This window comes from Crinia signifera, chromosome 1 (genome assembly GCF_055691185.1).
Source record: "Crinia signifera chromosome 1, ASM5569118v1, whole genome shotgun sequence".
Lineage (NCBI taxonomy): Eukaryota > Metazoa > Chordata > Amphibia > Anura > Myobatrachidae > Crinia > Crinia signifera.
In genome coordinates, this window is record NC_139217.1 from 302166155 (window position 1) to 302191852 (window position 25698).

Below are 25698 nucleotides of genomic sequence, written 5' to 3' on the forward strand. Positions count from 1 at the left end.
AGATCTATATTGCAGTGTAAAAATAAAGCAGCCAGTATTTGCCCTGCACAGAAGCAAAATAACTCACCCAAATCTAATTCTCTCTGCACATTTTACATCTGCCCCCCTGCAGTGCACATGGTTTTGTCCATCTAAGAAGGATTTTGTCAGAAAGAGTGAACTAGAATATGGCTCATGGTCACTAGGTCTACAAGCATTAGGTCGACACCACTAGGTCGACAAGCATTAATGTCAACATGACTGAAGGTCGACATGGGTTAGGTCGACATGGGGAAGGTCGACAGTCAAAAGGTAAATTTTTTCGAGCCGACAGGCAGTATTTCATGCCCTACCATCCATTAGGACAAATAAAATAGTGTGTCGAGCGTAGCGAGGCACCGTGCCCAAAGCATGGCAAGTGCAGCGAGCCATGCTATGGGACGTGGTGCTACATTTCATTGTCCATGTTGACTGTGTAGAAATTCAGGACAAAAAAAAAGTGAAAACCCTTATGTTGACCTTTTGACTGTCAACCTTCCCCATGTCAGCCTAAAGCCTCTGTCGACTTTCAGTCATGTCGACCTTGTTGCTGTCTGATCCATACCCGATCAGTGTGCAGTTGCAGTGCATTGCTGCTGGTACACGCAAGGCTTTGCTTCTACACAGATGGATCCTAATTGCACAGGGTGCTCACAAATGGCAGCACCAATGACTGTTCAATACACAGCCTATAATAGGTCACTGGTTCCCAAACTGCCTGCATTGACACCCTGAGGTGCCCCGGACACTTGCGACTCCTGTGGGTGGTCCAGAAACAATGCAAATTATTTATGGTCATTGTAATAGGCAAAAACTATGTGAAATATAAGCACAATCTACTTAATTTTATATATTTTTCCCTAAATTTCCTAATCATAAACATTTGGCCTAGGGGTGCTGTGAAAAAAAAAAAAAGTGATACTCCAGCTTGCTGTGATTCAAAAAAGTTTGGGAACCGCTGATCAAGGCAGCAGCAGCCCCCGGTCACTGTGACAGGGGGTATATTGGTAGAAGCCACGTCCTCGTAGCGCACACACCCTCATGCCACATGCTGATAGGCATTCTCCCGACTAAAAGAATTCCCAAGCCTTGCTGCCATGGGAAGCGGCCGGTGAGGGCAGGGGCTGGGGCACTGGGGGCAGAGCCGGAAACTGGGGCGGCTGCTGATAGTAAGTTGCTATTTGTTAGTTTTCTCTTCCGATGTTTTCCTTGAATATTTCTTCGGTGTATTAGCAGCACCCGGCTGCTCCTCCCCGCACTCTCCCTGCCTGACTTCCCGCAGCCTCCCCTGGGTGTTCCCTGTGTGCGAGCGCTGCTCAGATCACATTACAGCGCAGAGCGAGCGGCGAGGTGAGCACGCAACGACCTGGCTGGGAGCTGGGCAGGTACATGAGGGGAGGCTGCCGCCTTCCTGCCTATTATGTGCGGCACATGATCTCCATAGGGTAGTATCAGTGCCGCGCTTCCCTCTTGTCCACACCCTGCCGCCCGCCTCTCCCTCTGAGAGGGGGGAGAGCGCACAGGTCTTACTACTAGTATCTCTCTCTGTACACAGGTGCTGGGCTAGGAGTGACTCCGAGGGAGGACCTGGATCTCGCTGACACCCCCCTGCCTGATTCCCCGTTCCTAAAATGGCTGTCAGATCTCACTATCAGGTAAGGCGGAATCTGGGTCACCGCTGACTTCTATATATTCACATTACACTATATACTACAACCTGGGCAGATTAGAGGCTGCAGGAAGCCCCGCACTGTCTCAGCTGCCTGGCGTGGGCTCTATGTACTCACAGCAGGCTAGTACTATACACTCCGAATCTAACTACAAAAAGTTCAGGAAATGTTTTTAGTATATAGTTATGCTTTTTTTTTTTAAGTCATCCAAAAATATCTATCCCTGGCATAACTGTGTGCACTGACATGCCGGTGTTATTTTAGGATAGGAGTTTTTTTTAGTTAAGGTGTATTCGTATCTAACATAACTCAGGGCAGCTTTGTTCTGGTGACATAAAAAAAAAAGGTCAAAGTTATTATTATGCAGGAAACGGAAGAATAGACTCAGCGCTTTGTATGTGAAATGTTCTGGGACACCGATTATCTACCTGGGCTACAAGTACCTTTTTTAAATACAAATACATCAGTTTGTCAAATATTCAAGGGGTCTATGTAATTTTGATGGTCTGTATCGCAACAAATATTTTAGTTAAGATATCTCGGTTATGTACTAATGCCCTGTACATGTGGTCTATTTTTCGATTTAATTTTACTTCTAGAAGTAAAATCAAGTTTAACTCATTCAATTTGATCCCAAAGTGCGGCATCAAAATGGAACAAAAACATACTGTGAAGGCATCCTGTAGTATAGGATCTGTACTATATAGTCCAAATAGAATGCATTTGCCTTGCTGTGCAATTCCATTCTGATAGAAGAGCAAGGCAATCACACCGTGTGTACACCCCTTTAATGTGACTTTTAGGGACAGCGATAACTTGTCCCCGCAAGTTAGATAATGGTCACATCAGAGGGGTCTTTAACATTTTTTTAAAGACTAATCTGGGAATACAGGTATGACACGCATGTTCCTCCATAGGCATAAGGCGGTTTACACTATCTAAAGCTGGCCATACATCAGAAAGATCGATCTTAAGATTGATTGTGTACAATTTCCCTTGAAATCCCGGCAGTCCTTGGTGGTTTTTGGACACACAATCTGCATACAATCCATCATACAATCAGTCATACAATCCATCTGCAGCATGATTGTGTATACAAGATGTGCATACAATCAGTCATACAATCCATCTGCTGATTGATTGTATGATTGTGTACATAAGATGTGCACACAATCTGCATACAATCCATCTTACAATCAATTGAGATTGTATGATTGGGTACAATATCTTTCTGATGTATGGCCACCTAAGGATTCCATAGTTCTCAAAGGGGCAAAGTGTTGAAAAGCTATGCTTTATGGAGTGTGGTGCATAGGAGCCAGTAGTGACCAGTTAGAATAATGCTGCGTTCTCATTGTCGCCCCTGTAAAATCCCGGGTTTTTGTTCCCGTGTTTTTGGCGGGGCAAAGAGCATCTCAGCTCTACAGACCCCATTCATACTGCACCGTAGACCTGGGAAATTCCCATGTCTGCCCCATTCACACTGCTTCCCCTGGTATGCCTGCCATCAAGTGTGTGGCACCTAAGAGCTGCTTTGATTGGATGTTTAAAAAGTATCTTTGATTGGCTGTTTAAAAAGCAGCTTTGATCAATGCAATGAACTTGCTTTTTTGCATTTTGTGAGAAAAACCCGGGTCGAACCTGTTCACACTGCCACACACCCGTGTATTACCCAGGAAAAACCCTGCAAAAAAAAAACGTGTGTAATTCCCGGGGCATAACACCCGGGAATTTCACAAATACCCTTTCACACAGAGACGCAACACGGGAAATTACTGCTTGCCCTGGCAAATACCCGGGATTTTGCAGCAGTGAGAACGGGATATAATACCTCTTTCAAACAGACAAATCCCAAAAACCCAGGTATTTCCCGGATACAAAAACCCGGGTAAGACTCAGCTAAAAGCTCTGACCCCCTTTCATGCCCCTTTCCCACTGCAGGCTTTACACAGTAAAATGCCGTTTTTTTAGCCTTTTTAAACGGCTAGAGCTGCAGTGGGAAAGCTCCAGGTTGCTTTACACGGGTAACAAATACCGGTATTTGTTAACCGGGTAAAAAGCAGTGTTTTTACCGTGTAAGAGCCGTTTTTTCGGCAGTGGGAAAGGGGTAGCCCTTTACCCGTTAAAAAAAAAACCGGCATGGGGTCCCCCCCCCACTGCCGTAACCAGCACCAGGCTGAAGGAGCCGGGGCTGGTATTAAAAAAATCAGGAAACCCGACAAATAGGGGTTCCCTGATTTTTTACAACCAGCCCCAGGCTCCAGGTCCGGGGCTGGTTCCCAAAATACGGGGGACAAAATGACTAGGGGTCCCCCGTATTTTAAGAACCAGCCCCAGGCACAACCAGCCAGCAGGGTAATGCCACAGCCGGGGGACACTTATTATATAAGTTCCCGCGGCCAAAGCATTAACCCTACCGACCAGTCAGCCTGGCCAGGGGCCCTGGGGGAGTGGGGACCCCCCCCAATAAAGGGGTCCCCCCCCTCCAGGACTTACCTGACCAGGCTGAAGCCTGGTGCTGTCCTCGATGCCCCTGGGCGGTGGGCATCGAGCTGATGGTATGGTGTAAAAAATAGAATAAAAACCATTGTCTTTTACTGGTGAACTATGAGTCCCAGCAAGCCTCCCCCGCAAGCTGGGACTTGGAGAACCACAAGTCCCAGCCTGCGGGGCATTAAAGGGCCCGCTGGGTCTTGTAGTTCCACAGTAAAAGAAAGAGTTAAATAAACACACTGACACACGTGAAAAATAAAAGTTTAATACATACATAACACATACATACTGATACTTACCTATCTTGAGCCCGTAGGTAGCCCTGGTCCTGATGTCCTGGTCCGTGTCGGCGTCTGTATCCATGTCGGCATCCCTGTCGGCGGTCCGGAGTCCGAAGAAATCCATGGAGGAAGCTGTGGAAGGAAACCATACTCACCTGTCCCAGCGCGACGTAGTCCAGGTAAGTTCTTTGCAAAAAAAAAAAAAACCGAACACCCGAACCAAGCGGACAGCTGAGAGCCGCACGGTGTTTGTTTACATCGTGCGGCTCCGCCTCCCGAATGCCGCTATTGGCCGCCTTGCGGCCAAGGCGGCCAATAGCGGCATTCGGGAGGCGGAGCCGCACGATGTAAACAAACACCGTGCGGCTCTCAGCTGTCCGCTTGGTTCGGGTGTTCGGTTTTTTTTTTTTTTGCAAAGAACTTACCTGGACTACGTCGCGCTGGGACAGGTGAGTATGGTTTCCTTCCACAGCTTCCCAAATGGATTTCTTCAAACTCCGGACCGCCGACGCCGTCGCCGACAGGGATGCCGACATGGATACAGATGCCGACACGGACCAGGACATCAGGACCAGGGCTACCTACGGGCTCAAGATAGGTAAGTATCAGTATGTATGTGTTATGTATGTATTAAACTTTTATTTTTCACGTGTGTCAGTGTGTTTATTTAACTCTTTCTTTTACTGTGGAACTACAAGACCCAGCGGGCCCTTTAATGCCCCGCAGGCTGGGACTTGTGGTTCTCCAAGTCCCAGCTTGCGGGGGAGGCTTGCTGGGACTCATAGTTCACCAGTAAAAGACAATGGTTTTTATTCTATTTTTTACACCATACCATCAGCTCGATGCCCACCGCCCAGGGGCATCGAGGACAGCACCAGGCTTCAGCCTGGTCAGGTAAGTCCTGGAGGGGGGGACCCCTTTATTGGGGGGGTCCCCACTTCCCCAGGGCCCCTGGCCAGGCTGACTGGTCGGTAGGGTTAATGCTTTGGCCGCGGGAACTTATATAATAAGTGTCCCCCGGCTGTGGCATTACCCTGCTGGCTGGTTGTGCCTGGGGCTGGTTCTTAAAATACGGGGGACCCCTAGTCATTTTGTCCCCCGTATTTTGGGAACCAGCCCCGGACCTGGAGCCTGGGGCTGGTTGTAAAAAATCAGGGAACCCCTATTTGTCGGGTTTCCTGATTTTTTATTACCAGCCCCGGCTCTTTCAGCCTGGTGCTGGTTACGGCAGTGGGGAAGACCCCACGCCGTTTTTATTTTTTTAAATTCTCCCCCCCCCCCATCTTAACACTGCTTAAACGGGTTTTTAAACGGGTAAGTGTGAATGTGACAAAAACAGCTTTTAAACGGTAATTTACCGTTTAAAAGCTGCAGTGGGAAAGAGTCTTTATGGCTCTTACCCGTTTAAAGACCCGTTTAAAAAAAACGGGTCATTACCCGTGTAGGCAGTGGGAAAGCAGCATCACACAGCACGAAAAACCCGGGTATTTCTCGCCCTTTCACACAGAAGCCTGATTTTTCCTGCAATAATAAAAGGACAGATTGAAAGGCACAAAGAGATGAGGTCATGAAAAGTGGGTGGTGACAGGTCACTGCATTGCATTGACCATGACACAAGGATATGTTGTAAACAAGTTTTATTGTTTTTATATACTGCATGTTACCTCACATGGCTGTCAGTATATTTGCAATGTTTGGAGTACACTGTGGCATCTTTGACTGTCCCTGTAACCAGCAATCACTTCAGGGCTGGTCGCGGGAATGCGCTCCCAGCAATCTTCGCCCCGTACACACGGGGATATGGTTGCTCAGTGACCATATCCTCGGCAATTGTGGCTGAAATTGCCCTGTGTGTACGGGGCTTAAGTGTTGTCCTTATATTTGCTTGGATGTTTCAGTGTATCCATACATGTGAAAAAAAAAAATACATCTTTAAGAAATAACAATTACTCTTACTATAATATTTATGCTTCTAAGTATTTAAAACTTCGGATAAAAGTTTAGGCCCCCATACATTTGTCCGACTTGTCCTAAGGACAAGTCGGACCTGATTTCCCCCTGCAGCTCCCCGGGAGGGGGACACACGATTTGGCACTTGATGTGCCAAGTTTTGCAAATGATACATCGCATGCGATGTATCATTTGCAACTCCCGGGGAGCTGCAATGTGGAGCGAGCAGGGGGGCCAGGGACGTCGAGGTGGCGGGCGGGGGATGCTGCAAGGCGGCTGGGGGGACGGACGCACGCTGCTAGTAGTGCGGACGCCACGGGGACACAGGCGGCAGTAACCTAGAGCCGGGCGGGGGGAGCCTGGAGCTGTCAGTACTGAAAAAAAAAAAAAGCCCATACAATGAATGGGCAGCCTGTGATTGGCTGAGCGCTCTCTCAGCCAATTGCTGACAGGCTGATAGAGCGCTCAGCCAATCACAGGCTGCCCATTCATTGTATGGGCTTTTTTTTTTTTCAGTGCTGACAGCTCCCGGCTCCCCCCGCCCGGCTCTATGTCACTGCCGCCTGTGTCCCCCGCAGCGTCCGCACTACTAGCAGCGTGTCCCCCCCTACCCGGACGGAGCATGACAGCCCCTGCTCTGGCTCCCCCTGCCGCCCCCCTCCCTCGCCGGCGTCCTCAGAGTCCCCACGGCTGCACATAAGATTTATCTTATGTGCAGTCGGTCCGACGTCCCGACTCTGACCCGATGCGCACGGGACCGCGCATCGGGTCGGACCGGGTGTCAAAACCTGCGATTTGGTCCGATTTCACTACCCGATCCATTTGGATCGGGTGAAATCGTGGCCAAATCGCATAGTGTATGGCGGCCTTTTCACTCTAATGCCAATTAGATTGACTGCTGTGAACTATTGTTGCCTGAACACTATCGTTATTTTCAAAAAATTTGATTAAAAATGGTCAGATTTAAATGTTGGATTAAAACATTTTTGGACACTTGTTTTTCGGCTCCTGTCAGAGTACCAAAACTGTGCCTACCCTATACGTCATTCTCAGCTGTGCCCCTTGTGTGTACCATTAATGACCTACATCCCACACAAGACTGTAAGCCGCATACTCATGGGTGATACGGGATAAGTGATCTAATCCTGGCAATGTGCTGTCTGCTGACTACACATGTGATATGATGACCTTCTGTAGTAACTTGCTGGGGGACCTGTAATTATTTTTATTGTTTGATGGAGTCCCAGACCAAAATAGTTGAGTACCCCCATGACTAGATATTTAGTACATGCACTAAATATCTGAGATGCGCAGGACTGTGCATTACCATAGCTATGGGGCCATGTGTGTTTAATTTTTAAATGATCTAGACCAGGGGTCCTTGAACTATTTTACTCTGGGACCCCCATCAGACAATAAAAATTATTACAGGACCCCAGATATTTACCGCAGAATGGTCGCCACACATGTGAGGGCAGCACATGCACAGGCATGGCAGCATTGTGGAGGCACAACATGATGTGAGGAGTCTAAAATAACACAATTCAACAGACTGCTCGACTCAGACTGAGATTAGAAAAGTCATTAGCCTGGTGGTCAGCAACACGGAGTCGCGACCCCATGCTGAGCAGGTCGGGACCCACTTTTGGGGTCAGGACCCACAGTTTAAGAACCGATGATCTAGACGGATCGCTTAGAAAATAAGCAACAATGTCACTGTGTGTGCCCCCCTTACAGTATCCTCTGCCCTCTACTTAACATCTTTTCCTGGCTGTGTGGAGCGATGCCCTCCATTGTAGCATTGCTTCCGTAGGGATGACTGTTACCCAGTTTAGGTCTCTTGTGAAGGGACTAGTGTGATTTTCACTTCTGCACCTTAATGCTGGTCAGTTTGTGTATTCAAAAGGAACTTTTTGCACATCTTGGTTGCATGCCAATATGAAAGGCATAATCCCATTGGAAAAAAATTACCAGAAGGCTTCTGACCTTTGATGTAAAACAAATGTTTCTAGCTATAGCTTAAAATGAAACCTCTTTAAGTGCTATGTTAAGTTGCCCATACACGGTGTGATTGACGTGAGATGCATGCTCCCGTGGACATCCCATCGCACAGTTCAAAACGTATGTGCTGCACATACTTTTTGAACTAGCTTCGATTCACATCATATGCAAATCGCATGCGATGCGATGTAGTCCAACATGCATGCAATTATCGCAGCATATTTTGTAAATGCAATCTTAAATCTACAGTTGCTTGCACAAACAAAGGCTAGCATTTAAAGGATTAGATAGAATGAACAGGGTGTAAAGTGCTTCTTTTAATTGGATGTTTGAGACCATATATCAGCCAGTGTCTGGGACTTTTTGATCAGATTTTGTTTTGTTTTTACTCTTGATCAGATTAGATAATTTAATAATCATTACAGGACTTGCCATAAATGTGTAATGTAATCCAGGTGCTGTATCTAATATCAGCCAGTCGGAGGTTTGGTTTTATCATCTACACTGACAATCATGAACCTGATTGTGCTGTGATGAGTATACTGAGAGGGTTTCTAAAGTCTCTCTGCTCATACTGTATGTCATATGACTAGTTGCTGCCATAGTCACATGACACTCTGCAATCTGTAAATCATTAATAACTTGTTGAAAAGGAACAGTCATGTGTTTCTTAGGTTAATGCTGTGATTTCTGTTAAAAACGATCTAAAAGTAAAGTAAATTACCGTATTTGCCGGCATATAAGACGACTTTTCCCCCCTGAAAAACATCCCTTCAAGTGGGGGGTCGTCTTATACGCCGGGTGCACTTCGTTGGGATACACATGGGGGTACACTTTTATACATTTTGCACTCTCTCCTCGCCCCCCCCCCCCCCTTCTTATACATACCTTGATACTCCAAATCGCTTATCAGGTCATATAAGAGACATATCAGTGCTGACGCTGTCCCCCCTGCCTAAGCCGTCTGTCACATTCAGCAGTGACGTCGGTGGCAGGCTGGGGGATGTTCGCAGCGGCTCGGGAGGACTCTGGTGCCTGAGCGCTCCCGAGTTCCCCTGAGCCGCACCGAAAATACCCGAGCCTGCCGCCGACGTCACTGCTGAATGTGACAGACGGCTTAGGCAGGGGGGACAGCGGCAGCACTGCAGGGAAGCTCCGGCGTACTAACGCCGGAGCGGAGGCGAGGGGGGCTTACAACTTTATGTGGTGGGTTTTGCTGGGGCAGGACAAACCTGCCCTGATAGGTTTGTCCTGCCCCAGCGAAACCCACCACTCAAGGGGTTAATATATGGTACAGTACTATAATACTGGTCCCTGCTCCCTGTCTGCCCTTCCTGTCTCCATGTCACTAGCAGCAGTCTCTGGAAGGTGTGCGGAAGAGGGGGTAGTCTTTTACGGCGAGTATATAACAAACTCTATATTTTGAGTGGAAATGTTGGGGGTTGTCTTATATTCCGGCAAATGCGGTAAATTAAAACCCATCATCACTACAAAATGGCCTGTGGAGGAGGTTGTATAGTACTGATCAGAAGCTGCTATGGGATAATGCTCATCCCTCATGCACACAGGGCGTCATTCAGGGGCAGTTTCATCAGCGGCCATCATCGCAAAGTACTGATTTTTGTTACTTTACACATGTGCAGGACCCGTTCTTATCAGAAACATACTGTATAATCGCTGTTTGGGGCATGGGAAGAGGCGAGGGATTGCTGCCATACAGTAGGAAAGAGTTTTCCTGGCCTAAGTGTCTGGTGGCTTGAGCAGGACAATGGATGGCACAAGCCACCTGATGGAGGGTGCTTTGATCCAATGCTGCATTCTAGGACGCAGCTTGGATCAGTACTGCAGCAGGAGGCTTCGGCATGTAATAGATGCCTCCAGCTGCATTACCATGAAGTGCTAGCACTGCTGCTAATACTGCAGCAGCGATAACAACTCTGACCGCACCTGAATGACCCCCAGAGTCACAGCCTTGGCTTTTAAGTAAATAGTACAGGCTTCAGAGAATGGAGGTGGAATATTTGTAACCCTTAACAATAGGTTCTAATGTTGTTTTATAAAGAATTCAGGTAAATATATATATTATACTTAGCAGCAATTCCTCTATTGTTTGCATTGGTGCATCTAAAAATATATTGCATTGGAATCTTCAACACTTGCATCTTATCTAGCCAATTCAGGATTTCATTTACGTCAACATAGAACAATAATTCGTACAATAAAAATATTTTTATATTATGTTTATTACCAGGCATTTTTTTGAGCACACACACATTCCACAGCACTGTACAGCGAATATTGAGCCATTCACATTAGGGTTGGGATCATTCGGTCGACCACATGAAGGTCGACATGCCTTAGGTCACACCTGTGGCCCAGCATGCCCTGACAGTTTTGGCATGATCTTATAGGAAAAATTGTGGCAATGCATGCTGGAACATGTAGTTTCACAACATCTGTGGAGGGCCACAGGTTGAAGACCCATGCCTTAGGTCAACAGGGTCGATATGAGTTTTTCATAATTTTTTTTGTCCTGCGACACTGGTGCACAGTGTCCCCTCACATGGCTCGCTGCGCTTGCCATGCTTTGGGCACAAAGTGGATGGTAGGGCATTAATACTGCCAGTCGGCACATGGCTCAAAAAGAAGCACAACATCTATGTCGACATTTTGACTGTCCACCTTCCCCATGTCGACCGAATGACCCTGTCAACCTACATCTACAAACTCCACACAGGGCTATGGTGGGAATCAAACGCATGACCTCAGTGCTGTAAGGCAGTAATGTTAACCGTTACACTATAAAGCTATTATATTCTATTATATACTTACCGGCCTGGTGGTCTCCTAGGCTCCCGGTCTCCCCTCCAGCAGTCCCCATACCTGTGGCAAGTTGGAAGATCTGGTTCTCCCACAGGCCAGTTATGGGGAATTGGGTGGTTAACCCCTTACCGACGCAGCCAGTTTTTGCCTTCCTGACAGAGCCCTTTTTTTCAAATCTGACATGTATCACTTAAGTGGGGATAACTTTTTTTTGCTTTTACTTATCCCAGTGATTTTCTTGTGACACATTGTACTTTAAATTAGTGGTAAATTTTGGTCGATACAGTTTTTTTTTTTTTTGTGAAAAATACCAAAATGTCGTAAAAAAATTGAACATTTTGCTATTTGCAAAATGTTAAATTTTCTGCTTGTGAGACAAATAATCATACCACTCAAAATAGTTAATAACTAACATAGACCATATCTAAACTTTATTATTACATCATTATTTCAACCTCCTTTAATTTTTTTGGACACTAGGGGGCAGCAGAGTCTAAATTTTACACATCACACAGTAAACGCTGCTTTTGGCTGTTCACGTTTGAACAGCCAATCGCAGCGATCGCCGATGGCGGGGGGCATCGCTGCCCCCCCTGGGCAATGAGGGAAGATGTCTGCTGTCAGGGACAGCAGACATCGTCCCTCTGTCACCGCGTCTCTAGACGCGGTGGCACTTTAAAGTGGCACTTTAAAGTCATGATGTACATTTACGTCATGTGTCGGGAAGTACATCCCGACCATGACGTAAATGTACGTCAAATGTCGGGAAGGGGTTACTACACTCTGGGGGTACTTCCACGGTCATATCCAGCACTGATGGTTTTTTCCCCTAATATTTACTTTTATTTTTTTAAGTCAGATTTGCTCCAGAGGGGAGGGGGGAATTTCTATTGCAGTCACTGCATCTTACTTTCTGTCCCTAAATTGAATAGCAAAGCAGCCATAGGTAACAATATAATGTATTGGTGAATGTATGCAAAAAAAAAGGTATAATTGCTTCATTCAATTTACATAATCTGTTACTGCATCAAAATCATTGTTTTTTAAAATATATTTTTCCCTGTGATTACCATATTTTACCATATACCTGTAGTAAATGAGATCAAGGATGTGTCTGGGCATTTAACTACCATTTTATGTTTTTGTAATTTTTTTTTTTTTAACTGGCACTTTGTATTTGAGCCCATATGCCAGTGGTGACGCAATCCTATTTCTTCCAGAAATATAAGCTTTGCAGAATCAAGTTAATTATAATCTAAGTATATGTATTCATGGAGTAACAAAGAGTGCATATGGTAACATGTAACATACAGAACGTGTGTATGTAAGGTATAATATCACATATAGGTTAAATATATTTTACTTTTTTGTTTTGGTTATCCTGTATGTTTACTTCTTTAGTGTTCATTCTAGCACCTGACATCTTTGAAAATCCATGCAGTTCCTCTTCCCTGTCTAAGGTGTCTCTGTCTGCTGTGGTGTTTCTAGCACAGATCTGGTTTGCATATCAGTGCTGCTTTACAGACCACACTGTGCTGGAAGCACTACAGCAGACCGTGACACCCCAGACAGGGAAGAGAAACTGCATGGGTTTTCAGATGGCGGGTGCTAGAATGAACAATACTTCTTTCAAGCAATCCTATTCTGGACTTACTACACCCCTACCCAACATGCCTAATTACACCACAAATATAGTACACTTCAGATTGTGAACTACATGTTTATATATCCATCTGATCATCCTAGTGTTCTCACTGAAGACTGCAATACAACTAATTAAAACTGTAGGATGATCTTGCACAATATTTTTGTTTGTAGGGAGATGAGCTTCAAAAACTCGGTATTGCAAGCAATAAAGAATATTGGGCAAACATTAGAAAAGTGTGTTAAGTAGAGATAATTTTTTTCTTTCTGTTTTTGTTTTGATTTGAAATGAGAACCCAGGATGTTGGTAGATGGCTTTTTTTTTTCTTTTCTCTTTTTAATTCTCATTCTGCGCTTGTTCATGTCGAAATTCCACAGGAAGTGCTTGATAAACAAAATTAGCACATACGGAGAATGATAAACATATAATGACATATTTTGTTATGAAAAATAACTCATATTAGTTAGGAAAAAAGTATTGTTCTCTGTAAAGCGCTGAGGAATATGTATGCGCTATATAAGAAACTTTAATAAATAAATAATATTGTTTTATATAGTTTAAGTTAATGGTTAAATGTGTGATTTGCTTACAGGGATTTGGAATGGAAGATGCAGTTTGGGAACAGTACACCGTGACATTACAAAAGGTAATAGTGTGTGCAACCAAACCTTTTGATCTAAAACCATACTCTGTGCAATAACTAATAATGCTTTAATTTCAACAAAATGAGAGCTGGAATTTCTTTGCATTGTTTATTTCCAAAAGCTATTCAGCTTTATAACAATACGGTGTTCTATAGGGATTTATATAGAGCAAGAACTACTCCTGAGAAGAAAATGTGTTAAAACTATCATTTATGCCATGGCTTGTTTGTGTTTAACTATTAGAAGCTTTCAGGAGTTTATTCATTAAATGGCAATTTTGTAAACTCCTACAACACCCCCCCCCCCCTCCTCCTTCTCCTCAAAAAAAAACAACAACAAAACCTGGTGTCCCAGTGCTTTTAGGACTTGTCTGCTGGAACTGACCATGTCTTCCGATGGCTTTAGCCCACAAATCTGCTTCTTCATTTTGGAAGGAGGTCCATCTTGTGAAGCACAGTCCATTAAGATTCTTTCTCCAGCCTGCACTGTGCACATGCATGATCTCAGTTCATGCATGCACCGGTAGTAATGTTGTGGTTGGGCTCATGGAACATCTGCTTATTGACACCGTTCCGACACAAGATTAATGCTGCATTACAGCGGTGCATTGGTGTCTTTTAAGGCAAATTGCAGGGAGTTAAAAACATTTACATATTTATAATGAATTGGACCTATAAATCGAAAAACTATCTTAGGCTGACCATAAGGCAAAATGTGTTAATTAGACTTGTAGTACATTTCTGTAGAGACAGATAAAGCTTACAGATAAAGGTGTCCCTGATTTTAAAAATGTAAGAGTTGATTCAATTGTTTCACTCTGCATCTGCCACTAGATGTTGCCGAACAGAGCAATTAATTTGTTGTGAATGGGCGCAACTAGCCATGGGAGGAAAACATTTCAGCCCACCGTCTCCTGAGGTGAGAGTTAAATTGTTGAGTAAATTGGCACTTTGAGTGCCAAAGGTGGAGTTTTGGTACTAAATGCAATACTAAGGGGGGTATTCAATCTCCCGATGGGAGAGATGGCTGTGGGGCCCTAATCAATGCTGTCTCCCCCCCCCCCTTCCCCCCTTAGAATGGTTATCAAGTAAAATGCTTCAGTGTTTTACATTTTGTTACTGCTTGACTAGTTGTGTGTCATTTTCCAAACTAGTATTAGTAATGAGACTTACAAGAAATTAAACAAGATCCTTTTTAAAATGTTTTCTCTTCTACTAGTGACTCCAAAAGCTTTGGAGCACAGTTAAAGCTTAATTAAAATTTTTCCTTTTCAATTACAAATTAAGGGCAGATCTACTCTGTGATATATATGAAGACCCAGACACAGCGCCAACTATTTTATAGGAGGAAGTAGCATTGCAGATTATTCATTCACTATGATCTAATGAATAAGGCATGCTTAAATAAACAGCGTGATGTTTTTGTCCCTTTTCATGGTTACATTTGGATGAAACCCAAGGACACTTTCAAGAGAATAATTTAGGAAGTGTCCACTACATTTCGATTCCTGCTATTTTTATTTGGAATTATGTAATTATTGCCTTTAGTAGCTAAACTATACAGTTCAGGGGGTATTTATTAACGGTAGGAGAAAGATTAAATTGTGAGAGCGAAAATACCAATCAGCTCCTTTCTGTCTTTTTTTTTTATTTTTTATTTTTTTACACCGCCTTTAAATTATAAGTTTAAACTTGATTGGCTTGTACTTGATCAAAACTGGGAGAACAATTTTTAAATTGTGAGAAAAATACTCCCCCTTACTCTAGTGGGATTCGGTTGTTTGACTTTGTGCTTACACTATTGCCACTTGTGGCGACATGTCTTCTCTTTGGACATTTGAATTAGAGCAAACACAGTTCTACACCTATAGGAAGAGGGGGGCCCTAGACAGTTGTACACTTGTTGACATGCTAGATTCTATGTAATGAACAAAAATAAATGTTTACATTTTAAATATTTTGTAAATGTAGTAAAGCTTCTAATTGTTTGTCCATAGGATTCCAGAAAAGGTTTTGGCATTGCGGTTTCTGGTGGAAGAGATAATCCACATTTTAATAACGGGGACAATTCCATTGTGATCTCAGATGTTCTACCTGGAGGACCTGCCGATGGTCGCCTACAGTAAGATCAAGCGTTATGATTCAGCATTTGTTATAGGAAAATCATGTTTCTGTGCTAATGACATGACATGAGATGCTTATGTGTTTGTTTTAGATATGTTTTTGTTATGTGATTGAAATATGCAGGTCTGGAATCATATAGAATGGCTATAGGTTTGCAAAACATTTATTGCAAGTTTCTGTTTAGAAGATGGTAGTAAAAAGACTAAAATGCTAAAATGTGTTCTAAGGAATAAATAAGGTAGTCACATAGGGCCCGATTCAGACCTGATCCCTGTGCTGCAAGTATTCAGTGCCTAGTGATTAGATAAACTGTGCACAGCTGCGAATGCGATCGCAGCCGTGCAAAAAAGGGTACATTTTTAATTTAACCATCAAATTAATCCCAAACCCTTCCCCCCTGTTTTGAAGTGCCACAAAAGCTGAGATTTACTCAGCACTGTGATGGCCTGGGAATGGCCAGCGATAGCTGTCAGTCTGCATCAGGCCCATAGATAATATCAGAAATATAATTAAATGAGAAGATTTTTAACATTACATGAGGCACCTGGTAGTAAATATGTATGGGCCTTATTTGCACACTACATTTCTGCTGCTTGGTCTTAGGAATTGTGTCAGTATTTATTTTAGGACATTTTTGTTGACTTTTTTAAATTGAAAAATATTCAGCATTTTGCTCTTGGGCCATGTAGCTACATAAATTCCATTTTATGTTAAGGCTTGCTGATGTCAGAGAATGATTGCACACATGCCTAGAGCGGTTTTCCCACTGCATTTCCCAACTTCCCAGATGATCTTATACATTTGATTATCAGCTTTTGCACAGGTTTTGTAATCAAACCTGATGCAATATTAGCCAGGTGACCAGGTATAATACTGACTTGGCTACTAATAAATAGAAAACCTGCTAAAATGTAATTTAAGAATTTTAGGTAATTCAAAAAAGTAAACCCAAATAAAGAAATATCAAGCATCAATATTTTACAAACACCATCCATATGTCAGGAATGTAAAAGTAAAAAATGAATTAGAATTTTTTTTAAACCGTATTCTATTTTCCTTCTTTCAGAGAGAATGACCGTGTTCTTATGGTTAATGGAACCCTCTTGGATAATGTTCCACACTCATTTGCTGTTACGCAATTAAGGAAATGTGGGAAAACAGCTGTCCTGGTAAATATTATAATATTTTATTAGAATGTGTGTAGAGAATAAAAAATATAAACTTTGCATGGTCCGGCTCTGCATGAAATGTAGGGATGTTGGCAGTCTAAAGACCAACCTGGCATCCCAATATGGAAAATACCACAAGGGCACCATTGGGGACCTACCCCTCTCCCCTAACTCCCTTACCCTAAAGCACTATTACAGCACTTATAGTGCCTTTACCCTAACCCCGGTACCACACCGCCTAAAACTAACCCCTCTGGCCCGCAGCCTAAGTGTTTTATTTAATTATTTTAAGGAAAAGTCCACTTTGTTGTTGTTTTTTTGTTGCTTCTTAGTGTATAGGTTATGCATACCTAGTGCCTTTTTAAAGTACTGCAGTTTCTCTATTGTTGTCTTGTCAGACATTTTCAATACCTATCAACCGCTCCCACTATGTCATTCGGCTCATGTCAGTGGTTTGAGGTTTGTAGCATGAAAACCTATTTGTGTGTTATTTAATCAAATACAGTAGTCCTGGTTTTGTGACCATAAACAATTATACGGTGATAGAATAGTTTTCTATAAACGTCCTATTTTATACATTTGCAATCTTCCAAAAATGTCCTTTTAAAACTGGAATTTTCTTTCTAGGTTTTTATTTATTCTGTTTCGCTGTTCCATATTGATTTCAACATTTATGAGCATGATCTGTTTTTTTATGGTTTTCCAATTGACTATAAACACTGTCAGATATTTCTGCTTGGAACATCAAAATCCATAGCAGCATGTTATAGCTGTATGCCGGGGAACAGTATTTTCTTTTGTTTTTAATACTGATATTATATGAGCATCTGTTAGGGTCTCTAGTTGTAATAATGCGCGTACGATTTTCCTCTGCCTAATTGTGACTGGAGTTTGAATCAAACTTGTATGCTACTTGCTGTGCTCCATTCCTTTGTTCGGTACTTGTGTATTATCACGGCGCCCCCGATGTTGGTCGTGTGATGTTTTAATCGCATTCAATGCCATGCACCCGATGGCATGCGATGCAATTTTTGCCTCCTATGCAATAAAAGATTGTATAAGCACCCAAATGGGTGCTTACAATGTTAAATGCACCCCCACGCCACCCCCCCACTATAAACGTGAACCCGAAGCGTGGCGAGCGGCGGCGGTACGCGTCCTCCGACCTTTTCATACCTCCATTATCCACGTCAGTGTGGAGTTGAGAATATAAAGTGTGGCGTGCGCAGCGAGCCACCGAGCCCGAAGCGTGGCGAGCGGACGCGGATACCTTCACAGGTATCGGCGTCCCCTCGCGGGCTTCACAGGTATCCGCGGGGCTCGCTGCGCTCGCCACACTTTCTATTCTCAACTCCACGCCGACGTGGATAGAGGGGGTATGAAAAGGTCGGAGGACATGTACCGCCGCCCCTCGCGGGCTCGCCACACTTCGGGTTCACGTTTATAGTGGGGGGGGGGGGGGGGTGGCGTGGGGGTGCATTTAACATTGTAAGCCCCCATTAGGGTGCTTATACAATTTCAATCGCATTGTATGCCATATACAATGTCATACAATTTTAAAATTGTATAACATTGTACAATATCGCGCGATATCGCATCGCATACCATCGCATGCCTTTTGGTATGCGATGCGATGGGCGCCGTGATAATACACAAGTACCCTTTGTTCTGCTTGGATCACCTCCATTGCTTTAATAAAGTTCATTAAACCTGCTTTAATAGACCTTGGTGATTAAACAGTATCTATCTACATTCTAGAAGCTTACGTAAAGAGCAAAAAATACTTTAAGTACTCACTCCGTCTCATACGGAAAAGACACAATATAGTTACTACTTATATTAACACATACCTTACGGTTGTAACACTTTTTAAGTTTAAAATCTGTTGTTAGAAACCCTTGTATATCTAATGCCTTAGGATATGCTAAAATGGAATAACGTACATAGAGCAAACAAGATATATTGGACTAGTGAAGAATATGCTTTATTAGTTTACCAGATAGATATTTTTCTTTTCAGGGTTCACCTAGAGAGAATAAATCTATGTATAAAGTTTGTTTAAGCTGAGTATCCACTAAACCATTTTACTAGGATGTTTTAATGTTAAGAAAGTATGTCAACCAATTAAATGTCAAAAAATATATTTTAAAGTTGAAGCCAGGGTCTGCGCAGCTAACTAGAACAAAGACGCTTATTATTATTATTATTATTATTATTTTATTTATAAGGCGCCACAAGTGTTTCTCAGTGCCGTACAGGGAGACAAAACTTGGCATAACATAGAATAAATAACAAACATAGAGTACAAATAAAGAGCGCCACAGATCAATACACATTACAGCTTAACTATAAGTAGTGAGGACTCTATATCAACATACAACTAGAGGCTTGAGGCCAATGATGGAGATGAGTATGCGGACAAAGATGGTCACTGAGTGTTTGAGTATAGGAGAGCTGTGAGTGGAATGTGAAGAGACGAGGGCTTTGACAACAGGAGGGAAGAGGACCCTGCTTGGAGGAGCTTACAATCTAGTAGGAAGGGGAGACAGACAGATTACAGGAGGTGCAAGCAAGAGGGTGGTGGCTAGATAGCAGGATGTGAACAGACAAGGGGTCGGGGAACCAGCTAGTTTATGCAGTGGAAGGGTACGCTTTGATGAATAGGTGAGTTTTCAGTGCCTGTTTGAAGCTTTGCAAGGTCACGGAGAGTCTAATGGAGCGAGGGAGTAAGTTCCACTGAAGGGGTGCAGCATGGGCAAAGTCTTGTACTCTAGTGTGGGAAGCAGTGATCAGGGTGGAGGAGAGACGACAGTCGTCGGCCGATCATAGAGGGCGGGAGGGTGTGTGAATGGAGATGAGGTTAGAGATATATGGAGCAATGGAATTAGAGATGGCCCTGTATGTGAATGTGAGGTGTTTGAAGAGGATTCTGTAGGGGAATTGGAGCCAGTGCATATTTTGTTGAAGGGGAGTGGCAGAATTAGAGCGGCGGGAGAGGAAGATAAGCCTGGCTGCAGAGTTGAGGGCAGTTGGGATTGAGCGAGGCCGTTGAGGAGAGCATTGCAGTAGTTGAGCCGTGAGATGACCAGTGAGTGGATGATAAGCTTAGTTGCACTCTGTGAGAGAAAAGGCCTGATGCGAGCAATGTTGCGTAACTGGAACCGGCAAGAATGGGCCAGGGCTTGGATGCGGGGTGCAAAGGAGAGCGAGGAGTAACACCCAGGCAGTGGAGTTGGGGAACGGGGGAGATTATGGTGGTGTGAAGTGATAGTTATTAGTAGGGGGCATAGCTCTGGGTGGGGGGAAGATAATAAGTTCGGTTTTGTCCATATTCAGCTTTAGAAATCGTTCAGACATCCAGGAGGAGATGGCAGAGAGGCAGTAGGAAACCTGAGAGAGAACAGTGGGGGACAGATCAGGAGAGGAGAGGGAGATTTGGGAGTCATCAGCATAGAGGTGATATTGGAAGCCAAAGGAAATAATAAGTGCACCCAGAGAAGAGGTGTACAGGAAGAACAGAAGGGGGCCAACCCCCCTTTTACTGAATTTGCATATGTACTAAAACCCCGCCGCCACGTTACCGCAGGGCAGGGTATTCTATGGGCTTCTATCGCCAACCCACTGACCCCCCCCCCCCCCCATCCCCCCCGCCCCTCTGGCTTACCTTGCATCAGGTCCTCCTGGAAGGAAAACCCTTCCTCCCCCTAGTAAAGCAGCCAGACGGGAGGAGGTGGTGACGGAGACCACCCGCACACCACATAACTGGTATTGCCTCCGTCACCACACCGCAATGCCAGCCGCATATGTTAGTAAATAATCCCGCCCTTAACCCTTTGAGTGCCAACATCTCTGTGAGAGCTGTTCAAAATATCTGCTAAAAATGCCAGCATGACTCACATTTTGTACATAAATTGAAATAAAAAATGTGTTAAAAAAAATTACCATCATTATGATGAATACAATCTTTGATTGCCAATTTTTTACACCTATTTTGACAAATTCACTTGGCACTCAAAGGGTTAAAATGTTGGCAATAGAATCTACTCCCAAATAGCCAGCACATATTTCATGTTTGCATTTTTGTCTCCTATTTTTCCTTGCACTTCACTATTTTTTATTTCTAGGTAAATAAAGCTTTTCTGTTACTGACCTCTACAGTGTAGGCTGCTCTTGTCTGGTGTCCTCTATCCATCCATGCTTATCTGTATGTGCTATACAGTATATAGAACAACAGGAACCATGCATTTCTTCACCCGTATGCACAAATACATAAATAGGAAATTGCTGCCGTATATGAGCGTCAAGATAATGATTTAATGGTTTGAGATCTATATGCAGGGTGATTCTGAAGTCGCAGTACACCCTTTTGTTTCAAAAACTGTTCAGGAAATGGGAAAACTGAATAATCCAGTAATGTATGTTCACTACATACCCTAAAAAAATAAGAGAGCCTGCCTTACAGAAGTATTCAGTTTTCCTGTACAGCTTTTTAAACAAAAAAGGTGTACTGCGTCTTTTGAATCACCCTGTATAATATAAATGTATAAAAGAAACTAAAGCTGAATTTACATTTGACAGGTTGTTAGAAGACCAAGAAAATTACAAATGGTTGCCCCAAGCAAATCTGAGCCTGCCTTGGCTATAATGGATGACTACACAGAATTTGAAAGCAGAACTGCTTACACGGCATATAGTGATAGGAGTGGATTTGGTGGATCTCAAAGTAGAGATCCAAGTCCCGACAGAGGCTTCAGAAGGGACCAAGAAAGAGGTCCTTATAATGAAAGAGATCAAAGAGCTTATGCAACCCGTGCAAAAAGTGTAGACCATGACCTTAATGTGGGTTATGGACTTGGGCCAGACCATAGCCACGGCAGAAGTATAGATCGTGGTTTAAATGAGGACCCAGCATATGGAAGAGATCGCAGTCGTGGCAGAAGCATAGACCGTGGTCTGGATGAGGACCGAGGGTACAGAAGGGAACATAGTCGTGGTAGAAGCCTTGACCGTGACTTGGATGACCCACGTACCTATGGAAGAGATAGCAGTCGTGGAAGAACCTTGGATAGAGATGACTTGTATGACCGAAATGCACGTAATAGTCCAGACCGTGGCTATGGCAGAAGAGCTTCACCTGAGCGTAGATACGATAAAGAAATACAGAAAAGTCGTAGTCGAGATAGATTGCAGTCCCGCAGCCCATCCCCTCAACCTTATGGTGATTCAGGCAAAACTACTAATGTTCTCTTGACAAAGAAGAAATCAAATGAAGGTAAGTGTTCATTACTATATGACTGGGGAGATGTATCAAAGCTTGGAGAGAGAATAAAGTAGGAGCCAATCAGCTTCTGTTATTTACAGGTTGTGATTGAAAAATTAAAGCAGCTGATTTGTTGGTATTTTTGGGTTTATGTACTAAGCCAAGGACGGAACAAACCAGCTCCTAGCTGTCATTTTTCAAACCCAGCCTGCAACATGCTTTATCTTCGTCCAAGGCTTGGTGCCTCATTATCTCTTTACATTTTGATACAGCTAGTGTGCTTAAAATGTAATTGCAAATTACATTATTTATTTTGGTCTTCCAGAATATGGTCTTCGCCTTGGAAGTCAGATTTACATAAAGGGATTGACAAACACTGGATTAGCAGCTAAAGATGGCAATTTGCATGAAGGAGATATTGTTCTCAAGGTAGATGATACTTTATTATCTGATGTTCTTGATATATTGTGATTGTTGCATGGGGTTTCTATCATACTGTAGCTAGGATGTAATAGTAAATTACAGTTAAGCCCCGTACACACGGGGGAGATATATTTCTCAGCCATATATTGCTAGCAATATATTGCTCAGTTTCTCCTTTTCATCAGCGACCAGAGATGGTCGCTGATGAAAAGGAACCTCTGCCGGCGGTGCCGCAGAGGTAATCAGCTGGTCACAGGAGCTTGGATTAGAATGGGGCTGAAAACGGGAGCACGCACCTATCGCCGGGGCACACTCCCATCACCAGCAATATGGTCGCCTGCGACCATATTTCCAGCGATTTCAGCCCCTATCGCCCCCGTGTATACACAGCTTTAGTTTTAGACTATTTTGATTTGAAATCTTTCAGTAACATTTAAGGTCCATACACACAGGGCAATTTTTCCCAGCGTGTATGGACAGCGATGATGTGAAAATCACTGGCCTGAAAAATGCTCAGTGCATACATATTGAGCGATTATCATTCCCCCCTTCTTTGCCATCGATTTTCATGGGGTGGACGACTTTCCATCGTAGGATAGGAAACAGATGACGGAGAAACAACACCACACCTGATTTCATTACTGTCATTGAGTATGAATGCGAACACATTCTAATATGGTGGAGGCTTTCAACAATTAGGAATAATTGGGGATATACATATATCACACACACAGACACAGTACAATACATACACACACACAGTACGCTACACACACATATATACGTAGCGCACCTCACGCATTTACACATTGGACAGACACACACACATAACACACAACACATAGTACAGTACACACCCACATACACTACAACACATGCACAAAAACAGTTCAACACACAAAATCATCATAGGTGCTAAGGGGGGTATTAATTCCTGGTCGTGCTCCCGCAGGCATCTCCCGATGGATGAGATGGCTGCGGGGCCCTATTCAATGCTGTCTTCCCCAACAGCATTGAACAGGCTGTCGGGCTCGTTCTGCCGAGAAAAGCCGGAAATAGGCGAGCTCCCGGCCGGAGCTCGTCTATTTCCGTCCTCAACTCGCGGCCACGCCCCTTTCTTGCCGCTCGGCGGCGGGGACATTGAATCCCGACTGCCGAGCTTCAGTCGAGCAAAGCGAGAACGGGACAGGGGCACGGCTGTCGGGCTTGCTCGACAGCAGTTCCCCTGACATTGAATACCCCCCTAAATCTCAGGAGTGAATGTGGAATTCATCAACACACCTGATTTCATTGTGTAGCAATACAAACACATTCTAACATTATTGTGGAGGCTTTAACAAATTACAATCTTGGGCCTTTGGCATAGCCTAAAATTAAATTTTACATTTTGGAAATTAAAAAAAACCCTAAGGTTTTCCCGGGTGGGTGGTTGGGTGAAGCCATTTATTGTCAAACAACTGTGTTTACTCTTTTTAAATCATAATGACAACAGAAACTACCCAAATGACCCTGATCAAAAGTTTACATACCATGTATTGCCCCCTTTAACATCAATGGCAGCTTGAAGTCTTTTGTGGCAGTTGTGGATGAGGCTTTTTATTTTCTCAGATGGTAAAGCTGCCCATTCTTCTTGGCAAAAAGCCTCCAGTTCCTGTAAATTCTTGGGCTGTCTTGCATGAACTGCATGTTTGAGATCTCCCCAGAGTGCCTCAATGATTTTGAGGTCAGGAGAATGAGATGGCCACTCCAGAACCTTCACTTTATTCTGCTGTAGCCAATGACAGGTCGACTTGGCCTTGTGTTTTGGATCATTGTCATGTTGGAACATCCAAGTACGTCCCTTGTGCAGCTTCCGGGCTGATGAGTGCAAATTTTCATCCAGTATTTTCTGATAACATGCTGCATTCATCTTGCCATCAATTTTGACCAAGTTTCCAGTGCCTTTGTAGCTCACACATCCCTAAAACATGATCCACCTCCATGTTTCATAGTAGGAATGGTGTACCTTTTCATCATAGGCCTTGTTGACTCCTCTTCAAATGTATGGTTTATGGTTGTGGCCAAAAGTTCCATGTTGGTCTCATCATTCCAATGACTTTGTTCCAGAAATTTTGAGGCTTGTCTTTGTGCTGTTTGGAGTATTGTAAGTGGGATGATTTGTGGCATTTGCGTAGTAATTGCTTTCTTCTGGCGACTCAACCATGCAGCCCATTTCTCTTCAAATGCCTCCTTATTGTGCATCTTGAAACAACCACACCAATTTTTTTCAGAGAGTCCAGTATTACAGCTGAAGTTATTTTGTGGATTTTTCTTTGCATCTTGAACAATTTTCCTGGCAGTTGTGGCTGAAATTTTTGTTGGTCTACCTGAATGTGATTTGGTTTCCCCAGAATCTCTCATTTTCCACTTCTTAATTAGGCAGGTATTCAATGCTTGTATTGGGGGGAGGCAGCGAACCCTGCGTAGGATTCGGTGCACTTTCGCCCCAATTCTCCCTGCAGGGCGATTCGCCGGGCAGCCGCCCGTTCGCCCTATTCAACGCGTCAGGGGCTCTCTGCCCCTGGCGGCAAATTTTAACCCCCCCGGCGAATGGAATGGAAGCCTCCCTGCCTGCGCCGGAAACTGTGGGGGTGAAGGAGGGCTGTGGGGGACACAGGGAGAGCCCCCCAGAGGTGGCAGGGGGCTGTGTTAGGGAGCCGCTACACACTGGTCCCGATCGTGCATGTGTAATCGGGATCAGTGTGCAGTAAATATATGAATATTAATGAGCGGCTCCCGGATCGGCCCCCTGCTGGTGAATGTGTAAAAAATAAAAAAAAATATATATATTGTTTAAAAAAAAAATATATATTCATGTGCTGCAAGCACATGAGTAAAAATAGCATGCCTCTTCACAGAAAAAAAAATCAGATTTTTTGACACCAAAATAAAAATAAAAAACACTTTATTTTCAAAGATCACATTCCAAAGATGACGAATGTAAAATGGAGAATCCAGGGGAAAATCACTGGAGAAAGCAGTTCTCCACTTCAGCATTGAATACACTCTCTGCGAATTCCACTAAAAACCCCATTGAAAACCACTGGCAAATCGCGGAGAATCACAAACAGAGAATCACCAGACATTCGCTCTTCATTTGCAGAGAATTGTGTCCATTGAATAGGACGAATTGTTTTTTCTGTGAGAAAATTCCCTGTA

The 25698-nt window shown here is 43.8% G+C and overlaps 1 protein-coding gene across 2 annotated transcripts in view; it reads left to right on the plus strand.

The window, feature by feature from the left end:
- Positions 1–1053: 1053 nt before the first annotated feature.
- The window catches only part of LOC146077866 (tight junction protein 2-like), a 29152-nt gene continuing 4507 nt past the window's right edge, over positions 1054–25698 (plus strand). Inside the window, exons 1-7 of one of the 2 annotated variants that reach the window (XM_083186070.1) lie at positions 1054–1187; positions 1574–1673; positions 13474–13527; positions 15522–15646; positions 16715–16817; positions 21396–22089; positions 22403–22506. In XM_083186070.1, coding sequence (XP_083042196.1) covers positions 1650–1673; positions 13474–13527; positions 15522–15646; positions 16715–16817; positions 21396–22089; positions 22403–22506 — 1104 coding nt within the window. In that variant the 5' untranslated portion in view covers positions 1054–1187; positions 1574–1649. Of the gene's footprint in view, positions 1188–1227; positions 1369–1573; positions 1674–13473; positions 13528–15521; positions 15647–16714; positions 16818–21395; positions 22090–22402; positions 22507–25698 lie in introns of those variants that run through there. The other variant, XM_083186069.1, reaches the window with a different exon arrangement.